This window comes from Mesoplodon densirostris, chromosome 1 (genome assembly GCF_025265405.1).
Source record: "Mesoplodon densirostris isolate mMesDen1 chromosome 1, mMesDen1 primary haplotype, whole genome shotgun sequence".
NCBI lineage: Eukaryota > Metazoa > Chordata > Mammalia > Artiodactyla > Ziphiidae > Mesoplodon > Mesoplodon densirostris.
The window spans coordinates 137,824,574-137,842,987 of record NC_082661.1 but is presented as its reverse complement, the minus strand read 5'-3'; the positions used below and the strand labels follow the sequence as shown (position 1 = coordinate 137,842,987).

Genomic DNA, 18,414 nt, shown 5'->3' with positions numbered 1-18,414 from the left:
TCCATGAAAACAAAATGGTTTCAAAAATGATCAAAAATGTAAGATTTTATTATATTATCTTAAATATTAACTCTATCAAAAAAATTGACAACCTCTTAGAACCAAGAACTGTTCTTGGACCTTCTTATCAAGCAGTTTTATAATGATATGTTTCCTTCCTAGATTTATTAAAATCTGAAATTATTTATTTGCTGTTTTATTTTCTGCCTCCTCCACTGGACCCAAGCTCAGTGTTAGGAGCAGAGACCTGAAAGAACTGAGAATCAGTCTTTCAGATTATCTGGGGAAAGACTCTTCCAGGAAGATGGAACAAGAACAAGAACCTGAAGCAGGGGTGATTCTGTGATTCTGAAGAACTGCAAGGAGAACAGTGTAGCTGGAGTGGAAAGAAAAATTATTTTATTACTTATTTTCTCCACTCTTTTTATAGAACTTTTATAGAAAAGTTGAAAGAGTGTTACAATAAACACTCATATACCCCTTTTTCTGAATTCATATTTAAATTTTGACACATTTGACTGTCACTCTTCTGTGTATGTACATGCATATATATTTTGCTGTATTATTTGAATCGTTGGAAGTAAATTGCTGATTTTATAATATTTACTTCCTAAATTTTATAGCAAATACGTTTCAAGAACATGCTCTACCATTAAAACACATAAGAAATTTAACTTTGACTAAATATTATCATCTACTGTATAATTCATACACAGATTTTCTAATTATCCTGATAATGTCCTTTACAGCCATTGTATTTCCACTTAGGGCCTGATCAAAGATCACAGTACCTTTAGTTGTGACATTTCTTTGCTCTTCTTTAGAAGTATCCCTGCCTGTTTCTGTCTTTCATGAAAATGACACTTTGCAGAGTCCAGGCCATTTGTCCTGTAGAATGTTTCACAATCTCAATCTTTCTGATTTTTTTTCTCATAATTAGATCCAGGTTAAACATTTTTGACAAAAATACCCTGTAGGAGATGCAGTATCCTTCCCATTGTATCAGGAAGCCCCTTATTAGAGTTACTAAGTTTGATCATTTTGTTAAAGTTACATTGTACAGGAACATTGAAGTTTTTGTAATTAAGAGGAACATGTGGAAACATATCTGGAAAGTTTGTTTTATTAATCTCAGTTTATTTCATTGTAATCTGTTAAGTCTACCCTTTACTTGTTCCTCAAATAGTTAAGTACTATCTTTGTGACGGGCAAAGTTTATGATCTAATTAGTAATACAGATAAGTAATCAGCATGATCTATATCTTATAAGAAATGTCTTATTGTTGTGGTAGAGAATGCTGTAGAAACACATGGGGAAAAAAAGCCTTAACTTGACCTTGGGAGGTCAGAGAAGATGCTCTAGATGAAATGACATAACTTTAAGCAAAATGAGAGCAACAGGCTTGAAGTAACCTGAAGTAAGGCTGCATTTTTGTGGTTTTGAAGTGTATATTTTCAGTAAAATTTATATTCAAGATAGTATTAATTACACTCTTCTGATTGTTTTTATTTCTGAGTTGTAGTAGAATTTTTAAGCAGAAAGAGACCTGCAATCTTCTCATATGCACACTAGATCCTTACCCTTACAATTTTCAGGTTCTTTATCATCTTCAGTAAATAAGCATGGCTAGAAATAGCAGCTGGAGATGCATCTGCAATTCTAGTGAGAAATATAAGTAATAAAGTTTATGGAGATTGCAAAAAGTAGAGATCTGGTGAGGACTAAACTCTCAGAAAGGCCCAACATGTTCAGTGATAGAGGAATTAATATCATTTCTTTAGTGTCTACATACATTGTCTCATTTGATCCACAGAACCAGAATAGGAATTGTCATCATAATTTATTTTCCCATTTTATAATTTGCAGGGAGGTTGGAATAAGAAAAGTTAGGAGGCTTAGGGTCCTGATTCCAGTTCTTTAAGTAATTGCCTCTATCTTTAGCAAATCATTTGGATTCACTGTTCCCATTATTAATCAGTTAATGGAGAGTAATAAAATTATTTCTAACATTATCTCAGGATTATTTTGGGGGATTGAATAACAAAATCTATTAAAATCTTGTTGAGAATTATAAAGTTTTCTGAAAATATAATTTTTTAATTCACTATATGCTTAACTGTCCTCAAAACCTTTGAGCTCTTGATCCTGGGAGTAGTTAACTATCAAGACCCAAATAGTTAATTGAGTTTCTAATAACTGATAATCATCTACCTGTACCTGAAAGAAAAACATTTAGGCCAGTGCTTTGCATCACTGTTCAGAGTGACAGATTCTTTTTATCACAATGAAATTGTCAATTTTTTTTAGTATATTGGCTCTACTCACCCAATTTACCCATGCTTGAGAAAGTATAATCAACCAGTCAAGCAAAAGACGCAGGCATGAAAACTTTCTCCATCCTAATATTCTAAAACTATCCTTAATTGCTTATACTGTTCTTGGTAAGAATTAGTTGATATGTTTACTAACTGTAGTCTATTTGTTCTGGGTTGTAAAATTTTACCCCCCCTTTTTTTTTAACATTCAGACTCTTCTGTGATTGTTTTTCTTTTTTCCTGGCCTATTTCATTCTACTGTGTCTAGTAAATAAAGTCATAAAGCTAGAGAACTATTGAACTCTAGAGGAATTAGGCTAGATTTTCCAGAATAGTTTTATAGATTTCTAAGATAGGCAGTAAGGTCAACTTGTGTGTAAGATTTTAAAAGCATGTGAACAAAAATATGGCTGAACTAAATTATTTTTCCTACCTTGTTATAGACCATTCAGAGAACTGCCAGTTTCCTTTGTGTATTCTCACAGCATAAGCATTATGGTTTAAAGGTCTTCTATGGTTGGTTACTTGCTGATTTAAAAAGCCAATCATGGAACTTTTAAGTTGTTAATTTTGTAAAATTTAATGTTAGCTCAAGCTATTGACTCGAGGCCTTTGGGATATTTGTCCCCAGGGTTACTATTTGGAAGATCCCTACTCTGTTTAAAATGTAATAAACTTATTCATGAGAATGGAAAAAGGAAAGCCTAATAACCATTATCCCCTTTTTCTTTTTCCTGAATTTGGTATAGCTAAGAAAACCAAATGAATATGAATAATGAAGTAAAAATGAGATAAATGTGTGTGTGTACGTGTGTATATATTTATATTTCCATTTTGTTTTATTCAGTACCTGACACACAGTAGGCATCCAATGTTAGGATGAATCTACCAAATTTTATTAGATGTTTTTGGCTTGGTGTATTTTCTATTTATTTGGTTTTTATAATGTAGTTATGCAAAATTACTTTCTCTGTTAAGCCTAATTCTATTTGTCTCTATTTTAAAATTTTCTTTCTCATTGTGGTAAATTTATCATTCCTTACATGCCAAAGGAAATGGCTCTATGAAAAGAATGATATTTAAATAATAGTAGGGGCTTCCCTGGTGGCGCAGTGGTTGAGAGTCTGCCTGCCGATGCAGGGGACACGGGTTCGTGCCCCGGTCCGGGAAGATCCTACATGCCGCAGAGCGGCTGGGCTCGTGAGCCATGGCCGCTGAACCTGCGTGTCCGGCGCCTGTGCTCCGCAACGGGAGAGGCCACAACAGTGAGAGGCCCGCGTACCGCAAAAAAAAAAAAAAAAAAAAAAAAAATTACAGGTAAATAATAATAGTAAACATATCTGAGTAATTCAAGTCTGGCATTTCTATGGTTTCCCTTCACTTATACTTCAGCTTCTCTATCCCATTCCATTGCACCTAACCCTTTAAGAAGTACTTTCAAAAATTGTGTGTGTGTGTGCGTTTGTGTTTTAATGAAAACAATCTTAAACGATGTTACCCATTTTGTCTGAGAATCAGGAAATTTGCTGAATGATCCCCAGCAAACTTTGTTTTAACAAAACCACTGGATTTAATCATTGTATTTAAAGGATAATCAAGAAGTTTTCACCCGTGAACCCTACCTCTGTTTAGTCCTAAGGGGCTTAGTATAATTGAGTCTACAAAAGAAATGTAGGAGAGGATCTGTGGTCCTCCACACTGTTAGCAGTATTGTTAAGAGCATGGAGTATTTGGCCACCAGTTAGGGTGATCAACCTTTTAGAGAGCCAACCAGGAAACAGCACTACCAGATCAAAAAATATATTTAATATGCAATAAGTAATTATGCACCTATGTGTTATTACTACTTAAAAGTGACAATTAGAAGTATTTAATGCTAATTAATAGTAGTGCTAATAGTGTGAATACCTATAACAATATTTTTAAATGCGTCTTTCCATCCTCTGATACAGCAAAAGTCTCTATTGAATATTTAAAATTTCAGGCTATATTATTGCACATTTTATAAATGTGAGAATTAAGTTAGTACAACAAAGTAATTAAACATATATGACCTATATTTAATAAAAATATTTTTTTTCTATGTGTATTTTTCATTTTTTAATAAAGTTAAAACTGAATATAGTCAAAAGTAAAATTCACTTTGACCTGAAGTTCTGATTTTATCAAGCCCATATTACATTGATTCCTGGTGTCAATCCAATAGATGACATCAAAATAAATATCTTCTCAACAAAAGTGTTCAGCTTGGAGTACTTAGGATTTTAATGAATAGCTTTACTTTGTAGCTTTGTAGACTTATAGGAATTAGTTCCCAGCTCTCTAGAAATGCCCATCCACTTTGTATGTACAGGCTTGTTTTGGTAAACCAGCTGTTTGTCAATTTGTTCTTCTGCATCTGTGAGTTCATCATATTAGCTGTCCATGTCCAAAATGTTCGTGATTTATAAATATTTCCAAGCACATTGGATGTCAGCATAAGCTTAAACACTATCAGGGATAATGGTTTTAGAGCACTGAAATAGTTGTACTTTATGAAGTAAAGACTGGATCCCAAGTAAGTTATAGTTTTAATAAAGAAATGCTAAAGTCCTGTTAACATGACTGTCCTTTTCTGATGACATTATTTTTGGAAACAGTCTTAAATCTCCAAAATAAATCATGTTTTTCACTATAATGATTTTTTTGTTCTAACCTACACAGAAGTCCATGCAACTGGGGTAGAATAAGTTCATCTTTTTCCAGGTTCCCTATAGCCTCTTCAGAACTCATCAAACAGTTTTAGAGAAACATATAAATGTGTCTTACTGTAATATTTTTCTCCATTCTCATCTGTCATATATTTCAAAGTTAGAGAAAGACATTTTTCTTGTCCCACACTTTGGAAATATGATTTTACAGAAGGTCAGTATTTTAACATCTTGTCTATGGCCAGCCCCAGTAATAGCCATCTTGAAGGCACATGTCTCAGGAGACTATCTCCTTCCATTTCTAGAAAGTTAAAAGGCTCATTAAGTACTTCTACACATTTTGAAGAAACTGAAAAGTGACCAAATAATTTCATTATGAAACCTCATTATCACAGGTAAGCACATCACATTTCTTTTTAGCAGCCTTGTCTACAAGGTGTACAGCACATTTAGTGAGTAAGAACTGTTCATTTTCTTTTGTTAGAAGTTTATAGGCTGAATGGCATTTTCTAAAATTTACATTTGCACTGTCCATCAAATATACAGATAGATGAGCAAAGTCTAGTTTATATATGGGCAAGGTTATCAACAGTCTTTTGTTTCGTGTCTTCTGAAGTTTAATCAAAACCTTTATGGAAATCAAGAAGACAATTTGAAACTCCATTTTTCAAATCAAAATGCATAAGAGCTGGGGGAAACATTATTTTGTTGCTATGATCCAACACTTCACTTTATATACTTTAGAAAGCATGATCTGACAGAATCAGCTCTACACTGTAAGGAAGCAAAACATTGGTTATCAAAATTTCTCCTTTTGTTTACCCATAGGACATTTCAATTGCAAACTCTGAATCAGGAAAAGTAACTTTACTCAGGTGCAAAGACAAATAAAGGGAAGAAAGCAATAATACATGTTTATCTTTTGGAATACTCAGGCTTACTCCACTACCATTAGTTTCAACTGAACATTGGTACCTTTTGAGGGGAGGTTTAAAAAAACATAAAACAAAAAAACCCCCACTTTTTATCCTACAAAAACTTGCCTGTCTTATCCTAGATTTGTGAGATTCAGCCTCCATACGCACATTCACATGCTTCCGGTCCCAAATTCATTTCCACATTTTGTGTAGTATACTTTGTTTTGGTTATCTCTCTAATCTAACTGCATGTATCCTTCCATGTACCTTTAAAATAACACAGTTATTTAGCATTCCTTTTCAGTATTGTCATGTTATTATATTGTTCTCAGTTTCATCAATGAACTCTTAGAAAACAGTCACAATAGTAACAGTGTTAAAAATTAATTTAACACAATCTTGGTACAAAGCACAACAGTTAATCCAAAGTCAAAGAGAAATTTAGCATCACAAGGCCCTGAAGTTGCATACTTAGGTTTCATCACTCAGAATAATACAACAATGTCTGATTCTCTACTAGGAACTGCAAATCATGGTTTCCAGCATCAGTAGTCAGGGAATAGAACAGCAGGGGTCACTAAGGAAGGTGGATATTCAATGCCACAGACATTTGATACTAAAAATAGTGTTGCTTCCAGCCTCTATTTTCTAGACTATCATATGGATTTTGTACTTTTCTTTCAAACTTCTGAACCCATCTCTGACCTCTGGAATAGTTTCAAGTCTGGGAGAAGATTTTCCCAGGATAGAAAAATTTAATGCTAGAACTAAGACGTTCCTGAGCAAAACTGGATACTTGGTCATGTTACCATTAATACTATATCTACTGCATTACTAGTTGAATGATCTAGGGTAAATTACTTATCTGTGCTTCAGTTTTTTCATCCGTAGATTGGAAATAATAATAGTATCACATCACAGTGTTTTATAGGACTAAGTGACAACCCTAATAAAATAGATAAGCACTTCTAAAAGAAACTGATATTTTGAAAGTTATGTGTTAGCTATCATCATCATTGTTATTATCATCATCACCATTATCATCATCACTGTATTTAACTCAGAAATGTTAAAGATGAAATTTTCTATCTTCCCAGCTTCATTTTCTACCTTCACCCCATATACTCCTAAAATCTTTTTCTTATTTACTGCTTGATTACTTCATTTACTTTAAAAATTTCTAATTGGTCAGTAATTGTTTTTTGTTTATCAACTTTACTTTTTAAAAACCTATATCTGTATTTAATTCTCAACTACTGTAAGATACTTAGTTTCCACATTTTCTACTATTTCCTTTTCTGTTTCCTCTATTAAGGTAGTTGTGAATCTGGTTCACCAAATATGGTGAGATTAAAAAAAATTTTTTTTCAATTCAAAGCAAGAAAACTTCAAATAACTTAGAGTATACAACGCTGTGCTTCTGAAACCAAAGAGCTATTCTGAATAAGTTCTCTTGAATTCAAAGGATAGTTGGATATGAATAGTTTTGTGTGCTTTTACTTGCCAGTGGTTCTCTCTCAGCAATTAAAGCTTGAAAATATTTGACTGATTTTTTTTTCAACTTGATACAAATTTGGAAATTATTGCTGAGTTATTTTGGCTAACTTACTATAAAAATCATAAGAAATGCAATCATATCATTCTTCATACTGTGTTACTCAACTTTGACCTTCATCCTATTGCTGCAAAGAAAATTCCAATTTCCTCAGACCATTGAGCCCTTTATTTTCCCAAGCATTCGTGTGGTGACCTATGTGTTCGATGATTGGTTAGAGCAATCAAGGAACTTATTTCACAGAGTTCTTACCACATTTATCAGAAAATAGGCCTTTCATAACCCTACTAGCTTCAGTGGAATTCTTGAGTCAAAGCAATGCCTTATGCTGATGTGATACATTGGTAAAAAAGTGAGTGCTCCTACATTTGCAAAGAAGAAAAAATAAAACTCATTTAGCTATATTACAAGTATTTCAGAACAAGATATGTTTAAGAGGCAATTTAAAAATCATATTATTATGCCTTAACAACTCTGACTCAACATTAAAATAATACACTTTAATGCAGAAAGTAAAACAGGTTCTTGAAAATTACTGTCCACATTTAATAATTATTATAGGGTGATCAAGCAATGTCTGGAAAATGCAACTTTCTAAAATTATAAAAAAGCCAAAAATATCCAGAGGGGTTCAGAATTAATTCATATAGTTTGTGTATCTGGAAATATACAATATATCTGGAAATACTTAGGCAGTTAAAATGGAAAACATTTCAAAATCTATTTCTCCATCTTGTTTGCTGACAAGATGCTTTTTGGACAATAAAGTTAGAAATATCAAGATTTACATAAAGATCTTAGTGTACACAGGTTGAGTTATTTTTAAATCATGAAGCAGAAGTCACATTTCCCTCTTCCATGAATTTGGGCTTAGTTTCATTAAATATACCTATTGGTATATTTGAGGGTTTTATACTGACAGAGTGAGTTTCACAAAACATCATTGTTTAAGCCACCTTTTTTTCCTTCATTGTGGTACTCACCCCTTTTGTGGTATTTGAATTACTCAGTAATCCCACAGTGATAGGATAAAGCAGATTCATTGAGGTGAAAATAAAAGGAAAAATCAGGAACTTTCTGTAGCTTTTACAAAATATCTGGCATTTCATATATGAATGTAAGCTTCACAAGAAGCCTGAAAAATGAGTATTGTTTTCATAAAAATTTCTTTCTAGAGTGGATAGAGTCAATGAATTTCCTGAAAGTATATTCTGATGAATCATTCTGTCGTTCTGCTTGTAGATTTTCTCTCACAGCTCCCCATCTTCTTTAAGAAATTAATTTCCTTGAAGTTTTTGATTCTTTATTTTTCTAATTTTTATTGGTGTATAACTGATTTACAATATCATGTTAGTTTCAGGTATACAACAAAGTGAATCTGTTTTATCTCTATATGTATGAAGTGTCTGATACTTTAAAGGGTAAGTAGTTGTTCAAGTTGTTCAATTGCAAAATTGGAGCGACAAGGTTAAATCCACATCTTCTGACTCTAATCATACTTACTCTGCAGTCCTCTTACTTCCACACATTTTAAGATATTATGGTGTAACGACCTCCTCATTCTCCAGCTTTAATTTTCTTTATCTTTTACTCAAGATTTTAGAGCAGGTAGTTTATGAACCAAAGAACCCCAAAGATTGCAATGGGCAGCATGATACAACTTATAGTTTATAATCTAAATCCATTGCAGAAGGGAGGGTAATTCAAGAGAGATTCATTTATTCATTTCACACATTAATTGTGCATCCACTCTATGGGAGGCAGCTTTCTAGGACCTGGGGATATATTGGTGATTAAACAATTTATTCTCTTACAATGTACTTTCTAGTAAAGGCCACAGACAATGAACAAGAATTTTTTTTTTTTTTTGGAGTACAGTTGATTTACAATGTTGTGTTAGTTTCAGGGGTACATTAAAGTGAATCAGTTATACATATACATATATCCTCTCTTTTTTAGATTATTTTCCCATATGGGCCATTACACAGTATTGACTAGAGTTCCTTGTGCTATACAATAGGTTCTAGACTATGTATTTTATTAATATATCTTGTTTATGTAGAAAACATAAATAAGATATATTAATAAAATATATAGTCTAGGTAAATGTTAAGAGGAAAAAAAATTCAGGAAAAATAATAGAGAGTCAGAGTGGGTAAATGATGTTTGCAATTTTAGATGTAGTGATTCAGAAAAACTCTGTGAGAAGGTGACATTTGAATGAAGAACTGAAGGAAGTTAGCAAGTAAGTCACACAGCTATTTATTGGAAGAGAATTCCAGACCAAGGCAACATCAAGTACAAAGTCTCTGAGGCTGGAATGTGCTGGATGTATTCAAAGGCTAGAGGAGGCCAACTGGGATAGAGTGAACTGAATGAAGGGGAGAATAGGAAATGTTTCAAAGGAGTGCAGATCTTATAGGACATTATAGACCTTTGTAAAGACTTTGGTTTTTACTTTTATTGAGGTAGGAGACATTGGATGCCTCCATCAATTAATCTTATTATCTGGCTTGTATTTAAAGAGAAGCTCTCCATCTTGTTGAACAGAGAGGAAAGGGGGATGGATGAGGGTCATAGTAGGGAGATCATTTAGGAGGCTGTTTAAAAAAAATCAGGTAGCTCTAACCAATTTGGTGCAATTGAGGTAAGGAGCAACTGTCAGATAGAAGACAGGAGCTACAAGATTTCTTGATGGATTAAGAGTAGTGTGTGAAAAAGAGGAATCAATATGACTCTTAAGTTCTTGGCCAGAACACTTCAAAGAATGAAGTTGCTGTTTACCGAAATGAGGAAAACAGAAGGAAGGGTAGATTTGGGAGTGGGGGCTGGGAGTGGAGGGAGAAACAGGATAAGAAGGGGCTCAGTTTTGAACATGTAATATTTGATATTGATACTTTTTAAAATCCAGTGGGGATTAAATGGATACTAAAACTCTACTGATGTAAGAGGGTTCAGCTCTTAGACATTTGGTTTAAGTGGAGTAGTGTTATTATAACCATTCAAAAACAAATATTTATTCTTTTTTTTTTTTTTTTTTTTTTGCGGTACACGGGCCTCTCACTGTTGTGGCCTCTCCCGTTGTGGAGCACAGGCTCTGGACGCACAGGCTCAGTGGCCATGGCTCATGGGCCCAGCCGCTCTGCAGCATGTGGGATCTTCCCGGACTGGGGCACGAACCCGTGTCCCCTGCATTGGCAGGCGGACTCTCAACTACTGCGCCACCAGGGAAGCCCTATTCAGCATTTTTTCTGTCAAGCCCAATACTAAGTGCTAGGATCTAATAATACGGTATAAGACTAATAAGATCTCAAGTCACATAATGGTATATAGTTCATATCAAGGGTGATTGAGTTATAGAGTACTCAAAATGTGGAACCTTGAAAATAGGAATACTTGCTCCATTATCACGTTGTTAAAACTATGCCTAGGAGTTTTATTCAATTGACCATCCTCTTGAAGAGGGGTTGGTTTTTATCATGGCTTGGCCTCCTGAAAGTTCTGTTATGACAGACTATTATAAAGAAGGCTAAACTCATAGGTCTTGTTCGCGTTTAATGTCCATTGTTCTTTTTCTTTCATCTTACTGATAAAATTCAAGTGGTGAGTCACATTCGATCACAGTATAATACATATAAGGTAGCTGTTGTTTATGTTTTCTGAACTAGACAGTAATACCTGAAAGATGATTACTAATTAATTGCTAGACTTTTTTGTTCTTTCTTTGAGTGTTTTGTACTTTTTGTACTGTTGTTTTGACGTTTGGTATTCTTCTCTTAATAATTCTGCATGGGGTTTTTGAAAGACCTACAAAGGCACTGAGTAAAGTCAATACATTTTTAATAATGCAACTACCCAGGAAAAGCCGGAGTTATTTGGTTTCTTTTTTTTCTTTCTTTCTTTTTTAGTGTTTTAGGTCTTTAGGATATATTTGAGAATGTATTATACCTGCCATTATGGAAGACTGCTGTGCTGAACGCTGGTGCTTGATACTCAATTACAGCATCTTTCCTTTGAGTCAAAGAAGAGAGCAAATAGCCCTCTGTTCAGGGAACTGGGTAGCACTAACCACTCTCCACTCTCCAATAGTAAAAGTAATTTAAGCTATCAGAGACCCAACACTACTTTAGCAGTGTCCCTTGGAGAACAAAGCAGTTAAATCAAAATTTCATGTGGTTTTCTTTCATGATTTGAGCTCCTTCCGAGAAATACATCTAGAGTTATGCAGGAATAGTTTGAAACTGTTTCATTGACAGTGTCCTAGCAGAGTTCTTTATCAGATAACAACTGTGAAGTTGTATCTAGCAATATGCGAAGTGCTGTGATTCAGGTTACAGCATGGTGGCTCACTTGTAAGGAGAATTTCCACATTCAGAATAATCTTTGTATGAAGTTTATATAAAACATAAAGGTACAAAGTTTGAATAAAAACAAAAAATAGAAAACCTGGATATTTATGAATTTTTTAAGGTGAGCTAACAATGTGGGAGACAACTAACTGTAGTAACTTCCATCCTAAAACAAAAATCAATGTGTATGATCTATACAGTTGAAAAAGATGTCAATTAGAAACATATATCTTTGTTTTCAACTAAAAAATTTCCCATGCACATGTTATGCTTTCACTACTTATGCATATATCCATAAAAATCAATGCCATTGATTTGTGTCATTTAAAATTTTCCATAAATGGTATCATACTGTATAGATACATTTGCCACCTACATTTTTTTAAACCTAATATTAGATTTTTGAGAAGTATCTATGTTTGTGACTATAAATCTAGAACACTGATTTTCTACTCCTCTTTTGAATATCATTCCATAAATATCAACCATTATTTATGTATTCCCCTACTGTTGGAAGTTAGGTCTTTAATAATTTTCAAGAAACCTAGGAAGAAAAGAGGAATTGACAGTCATAGACAGTTTCTCGATTCTGCTCCAACATGTTGGCACACCGATGTGTTGGGCTACCATACGTTCTAAGCTTCACAAAAGTGGTTTCGATGGAGGCAAACTGTCATAGAGTGGAAATGGAGTTTTGAATCTTAGAACAAAGACAGAAATGAGATAGTGGACAAACCAAGGAACATGGCAGGTATGGAACTCACAGGACTGTAACAGAGCCACATAATGTAGTTTCAGTGCAGAAGTTTTCATGAGCGTATTTCTTTTTCATGGCTCTACTATCTCTTTTGGGCTGCTATCAGGTATAGTAATTCTGAATACTTATTTTCCATCTGCGTATAACAGGTTCTATTCATGCAAAACCTTTCAGTGATCAAACTTCTTGATCTCCTTAAGCCATTCAATATGAATATAAATCCAGTGACTATCCTCATTCTTTTAGATTTTCCACTAAATATATGGTACACATATGTGGCTGTCCATCAGAATTAACTGGGGATCTTTATGAAATTACATACTTTTATGAACTCAACCTTCGAAATTCTGATAAAGGATTTATAGGACAGAGGAATTGTATTTTTTTAATAAAAATTCTTCAGTGATTCAAATAAATTTCAGTTGTGATACCACTTTCCTAAGTGTATAACTTAATTTTTATATAGAGTATTCCCTGTCAAGAGTTGTAAAAATATTAACCTAAAAACATTATGTGGGGTAGAAAAACAAAAAGCTTTACCTTGAAATCTTCCGCCAAAATTAAGTTGATATGCTTCAACTGAAAATGTACATAGTTGAAAATGTACAACTGAAAATGTACATAGCTAAGAAAGGTGCAAACACTATTGACAAACTGATTTACACCTCACAGAAAAGATAAAATGCTTTACCTGTGGATTAGAAAACCCAAATAATTAAGTTATCTTATTCATTGCATGTGTGGAGGATATTTAGTACATTATTAAAATCATGCTTCATAGAAACAGGCCCTTATAAACTTTGTAATTGGTTATGCATAATTGCAACTTATGGCTTTTCTATTGTGTTTCCAGCACAGTGATGCGGTCCATGACCTTCTGCTGGATGTGATCACATGGGTTGGAATTTTGCTGTCCCTTGTTTGTCTCCTGATTTGCATCTTCACATTTTGCTTTTTCCGTGGGCTCCAGAGTGACCGTAACACCATCCATAAGAACCTCTGCATCAGCCTTTTTGTAGCAGAACTGCTCTTCTTGATTGGGATCAACCGAACAGATCAACCAGTAAGCAATTTATTTTGGTATTAGAAAAGAATTTCTCCACTTCCAGCTTTCCAATACACAAAATATTCTTGTTTGAAAGTATCCTCTCTTCCAGTTGTCTAAGATAGTTACTAATTTTGAGATCTTATTCAGTATTCCCTTTTTCATATCCATTGTCATAAAGAAGCAGTGAATATATGGATGTATGAATGTACATTTCTTCAGAAATTCTGTTCAGAAACTTGCCTTTCTAAACAACTGTGTTTCTTCATTAGTCTTTTTCTTTAATTTTTTAAATCACACAGCTGAATATTGAGAAAACTTAAATCATCTGGGGAATGGAGGAGTATCTTTTCTAACATGTAATTGTTATTCTTTGAAGTTTATAATATATATATTTAAAAAAAACCTGGAAATTATATTGAAAACTGTATGTCTAACATGAGTTGGGTTTTTGTTTTAATCTTTTTTTTAACATCTTTATTGGAGTATAATTACTTTACAATGGTGTGTTTGTTTCTGCTTTATAACAAAGTAAATCAGCTATACATATACTTATATCCCCATATCTCCTCCTTCTTGCATCTCCCTCTCACCCTCCCTATCCTACCCCTCTAGGTGGTCACAAAGCACTGAGCTGATCTCCTTGTGATATGCGGCTGCTTCCCATTAGCTATTTATTTTATATTTGGTAGTATATATAAGTACATGCCACTTTCTCATTTCGTCCCAGATTACCCTTCCCCCTCCCTGTGTCCTCAAGTCCATTCACAACGTCTGCATCTTTTTTCCTGTCCTATCCCTAGGTTCTTCAGAAGTTTTTTTTTGTTTTTTTTTGGTTTTTTTTGTTTTAGATTCCATATACGTGTGTTAACATACGGTATTTGTTTTTCTCTTTCTGACTTACTTCACTCTGTATGACAGACTCTAGGTCCATCCACCTCATTACAAATAACTCAATTTCATTTCTTTTTATGGCTGAGTAATATTCCATTGTATATATGTGCCACATCTTCTTTATCCATTCATCTGTCGAGGGACACTTAGGTTGTTTCCATGTCCTGTCTATTGTAAATAGAGCTGCAATGAGCATGACACTTTTTGAACTATGGTTCTCTCAGGGTATATGCCAATAGTGGGATTCCTGGGTCACATGGTAGTTCTATTTTTAGACTTTTAAGTAACCTCCATACTGTTCTCCATAATGGCTATATCAATTTACATTCCCACCATTAGTGCAAGAGGGTTCCCTTTCCTCCATACTGTCTCCAGCATTTATTATTTCTAGATGTTTTGGTGATGGCCATTCTGACTGCTGTGAGGTGATAGCTCATTGTAGCTTTGATTTGCATTTCTCTAATGATTAAGGATGGTGAGCGTCCTTTCATGTGTTTGTTGGCAATCTGTATATCTTCTTTGGAGATATGTCTATTTAGGTCTTTTGCCCATTTTTGGATTGGGTTGTTTGATTTTTTGATATTGAGATGCATGAGCTGCTTGTATATTTGGAGATTAATTCTTTGTCAGTTGCTTCATTTGCAAATATTTTCTCCCATTTTGAGGGTTGTCTTTTCGTCTTGCTTATGGTTTCCTTTGCTGTGCAAAAGCTTTGAAGTTTCATTAGGTCCCATTTTTTTATTTTTGTTTTTTATTTCCATTTCTCTAGGAGGTTGGTCAAAAAGGATCTTGCTGTGATTTATGTCATAGAGTGATCTGCCTGTGTTTTCCTCTAAGAGTTTTATAGTGTCTGGCCTTACATTTAGGTCTTTAATCCATTTTGAGTTTATTTTTGTGTACAGTATTATGGAATGTTCTAATTTCATTCTTTTACGTGTAGCTGTCCAGTTTTCCCAGCACCACTTATTGAAGAGGCTGTCTTTTCTCCATTGTATATTCTTGCCTCTTTATCTGCTGCATATTTCTCTGTCTTCTCATTTTGCTTAATTTACTGTGTTTGGGGTCTCCTTTTTGCAGGCTGCATGTTCATAGTTCCTGTTGTTTTTGGTGTCTGCCCCCAGTGTCCTGGGTTAGTTCAGTGAGTTGTGTGGGCTTCCTGGTGGAGGAGACTAGTGCCTGTGTTCTAGTGGATGAGGCTGGATCTTGTCTTTCTGATGGGCAGGACCTTGTCCGGTGGTGTGTTTTGGGGTGTCTGTGACCTTATTATGATTTTCGGCAGCCTCTCTGCTAATGGGTGGGGTTGTGTTGCTAGTTGTTTGGCATAGAGTGTCCAACACTGTAGCTTGCTGGTCGTTGAGTGGATCTGGGTCTTAGCATTGAGATAGAGATCTATGGTAGATTTTCACCCTTTGATATTACATGGAGCCGGGAAGTCTCTGGTGGACCAATGTCCTGAACTTGGCTCTCTCACCTCAGAGGCACAGGTCTGACACCCGGCCAGAGCACCAAGACCCTGACAGCCAAACGGCTCCAAAAAAAAAAGGGAGGAAAATAAATAAATAAATAAATAAATAAATAAATAAATAAAATAACATTATTAAAATCAAAATAATTATTAAAAATAAAAAAATAAAATATAATAAAAAAAGAAAGAAACAAGGAAGAGAGCAACCAAACCAAAAAACAAATCCACCAGTGATAACAAGCACTAAAAACTATACTTAGAAAAAGAAAAACAAACAATAAACAAAAAATGGACAAACAGAACCCTAGGATAAATGGTAAAAGCAAAGCTGTACAGACAATATCACACAAAGAAGCATACATATGCACACTCACAAAAAGAGAAAAAGGAAAAATATATATATTAAAAAAGGAAGAAAGCAACCAAATCAATAAAAAAATCTACCAATGATAAACTCTAAATACTAAACTAAGATAAACATAAAACCAGAAGCAAATTAGATTCAGAAAGCAAACCCCAAGTCTATAGTTGCTCCCAAAGTCCACCACCTCAGTTTTGTGATGACTCGTTGTCTATTCATGTATTCCACAGATGCAGGGTACATCAAGTTGATTGTGAAGTTTTAATCTGCTTCTCCTGAGGCTGTTGGGAGAGATTTCCTTTTCTCTTCTTTGTTCACACAGCTCCTGGGGTTCAACTTTGGATTTGGCCCCGCCTCTGCATATAAGTTGCCTGAGGGTGTCTGTTCTTAGCACCCACAAGACGGTGTTAAAGGAGCAGCTGATTAGGGGGCTCTGGCTCACTCAGGCTGGGCAAAGCAGAGGTATGGAATGTGCGGTGAGCCTGCGGTGATAGAGTCTGGAGTGATGTTGCAACAGCCTGAGGAGTGCCATGTGTTCTCCTGGGGAAGTGTTCCCTGTTTACGGGACTCTGGCAGTGGCTTCTGGGAGGGGAGGTGTGGATAGTGACCTGGTCTTGCACATAGGCTTTTTGATGGCTGCAGGAGCAGCCTTAGTGTTGCATGCCTGTCTCTGGGATCCGTGCTGGTAGCTGCAGCTCACGACAGTCTCTGGAGCTCATTTAGGTGGTGGTCTGAATCCCCTCTCCTCGAACACCCTGAAACAATGGTCTCTTGTCTCTTAGGCAGTTCCAAACATTTTCCCAGACTCCCTCCAGCCTAGGTGTGGTGCACTATCCCCCTTCAGGCCCTGTTTATGCAGCCAACCCCAATCCTCTCCCTGGGATCTGACCTGCGAAGCCCGAGGCTCAGCTCCCAACCCCCACCCACAACAGCGGGTGAGCAGACACGCCTCTCAGGCTGGTGAGTGCTGGTTGGCAGCAATCCTCTGTGCAGGAATCTCTCCGCTTTGCCCTCCACACCCCTGTTGCTGTGCTCTCCTCCGTGGCTCCAAAGCTTCCCCCCCTCAGCCACACACAGTCTCCGCCCACGAAGGGGCTTCCTAGTGTGTGGAAACTTTTCCTCCTTCACAGCTCCCTCCCAGAGGTGCAAGTCCCATCCCTATTATTTTTTCTCTGTTTTTTCTTTTTTCTTTTGCCCTACCCAGGTATGTGGGGAGTTTCTTGCCTTGTGGGAAGTCTGAGTTCTTCTGCCAGCATTCAGTAGGCATTCTGTAGGAGTTGTTCCACATGTAGATCTATTTTTGCTGTGCTTGTGGGGAAGAAGGTTATCTCCACGTCTTACTCCTCCACCATCTTGAAGGTCTCCTAACATGAGTTTTTCTAATTGACCTATTTTGGAAAATAGTTCAAACTCAATGTCATTTTTATAATTTATATACTCTTCCCAAATTTTGTTTTACACTTTATATTTTCTCAAGTTCTATTTACATCTTTAAGTGCTAACTTTGTACTTTATACTTTACTACTAACCACATTTAGCCATATCAAGAAAGGAAGGGAAGGAGGGAGAGAGATGGGGAGAGAGGGAGGGAGAGAGTGAGGGAGGAAAGGAAGGAGGGAAGGAAAGAAATAGGAAAACTGAATAGCACTAACCAACTGTTCTTGATAAACCCAAACAGAAAATATGATCAACAGACAATACCTAATATATTAAACAGACTTTATGCAATTTGTAATTTTTGTGAGGCCCTTTCTACTAACTTAAGACTCATGCACATAATGCAAGTTGGTTCTCATGAGTAAAACTGAAAATGAAAATTTTCATTTTTTAGAAGACTTGTAGGCATAATAAATAATTCATTCATTTAATGCTGTTCTCTGGTATGTGTCCATATGTATACAGTACGTTACAGTGAAAATGCAGTTGGATTCATGTTTGTGATTATACGTTCATGATTAATGGCTGTGAAGGGTACAATTATGGTGATTATACTTTTAACTGGTTATCATATACAAATGTGACAGTTTTTCCCATAAATGCATACAGATGAATAAGCAATCAAAGT

General features: G+C 35.3%; 1 protein-coding gene across 9 annotated transcripts in view; it reads left to right on the top strand.

The window, feature by feature from the left end:
- The window catches only part of ADGRL3 (adhesion G protein-coupled receptor L3), a 585,975-nt gene that overhangs the window by 472,782 nt on the left and 94,779 nt on the right, over window positions 1-18,414 (top strand). For all 9 annotated transcript variants that reach the window (XM_060090762.1, XM_060090753.1, XM_060090744.1 and 6 more), the window contains one exon: window positions 13,438-13,647. In XM_060090762.1, coding sequence (XP_059946745.1) covers window positions 13,438-13,647 — 210 coding nt within the window. The remainder of the gene's footprint in view (window positions 1-13,437; window positions 13,648-18,414) is intronic.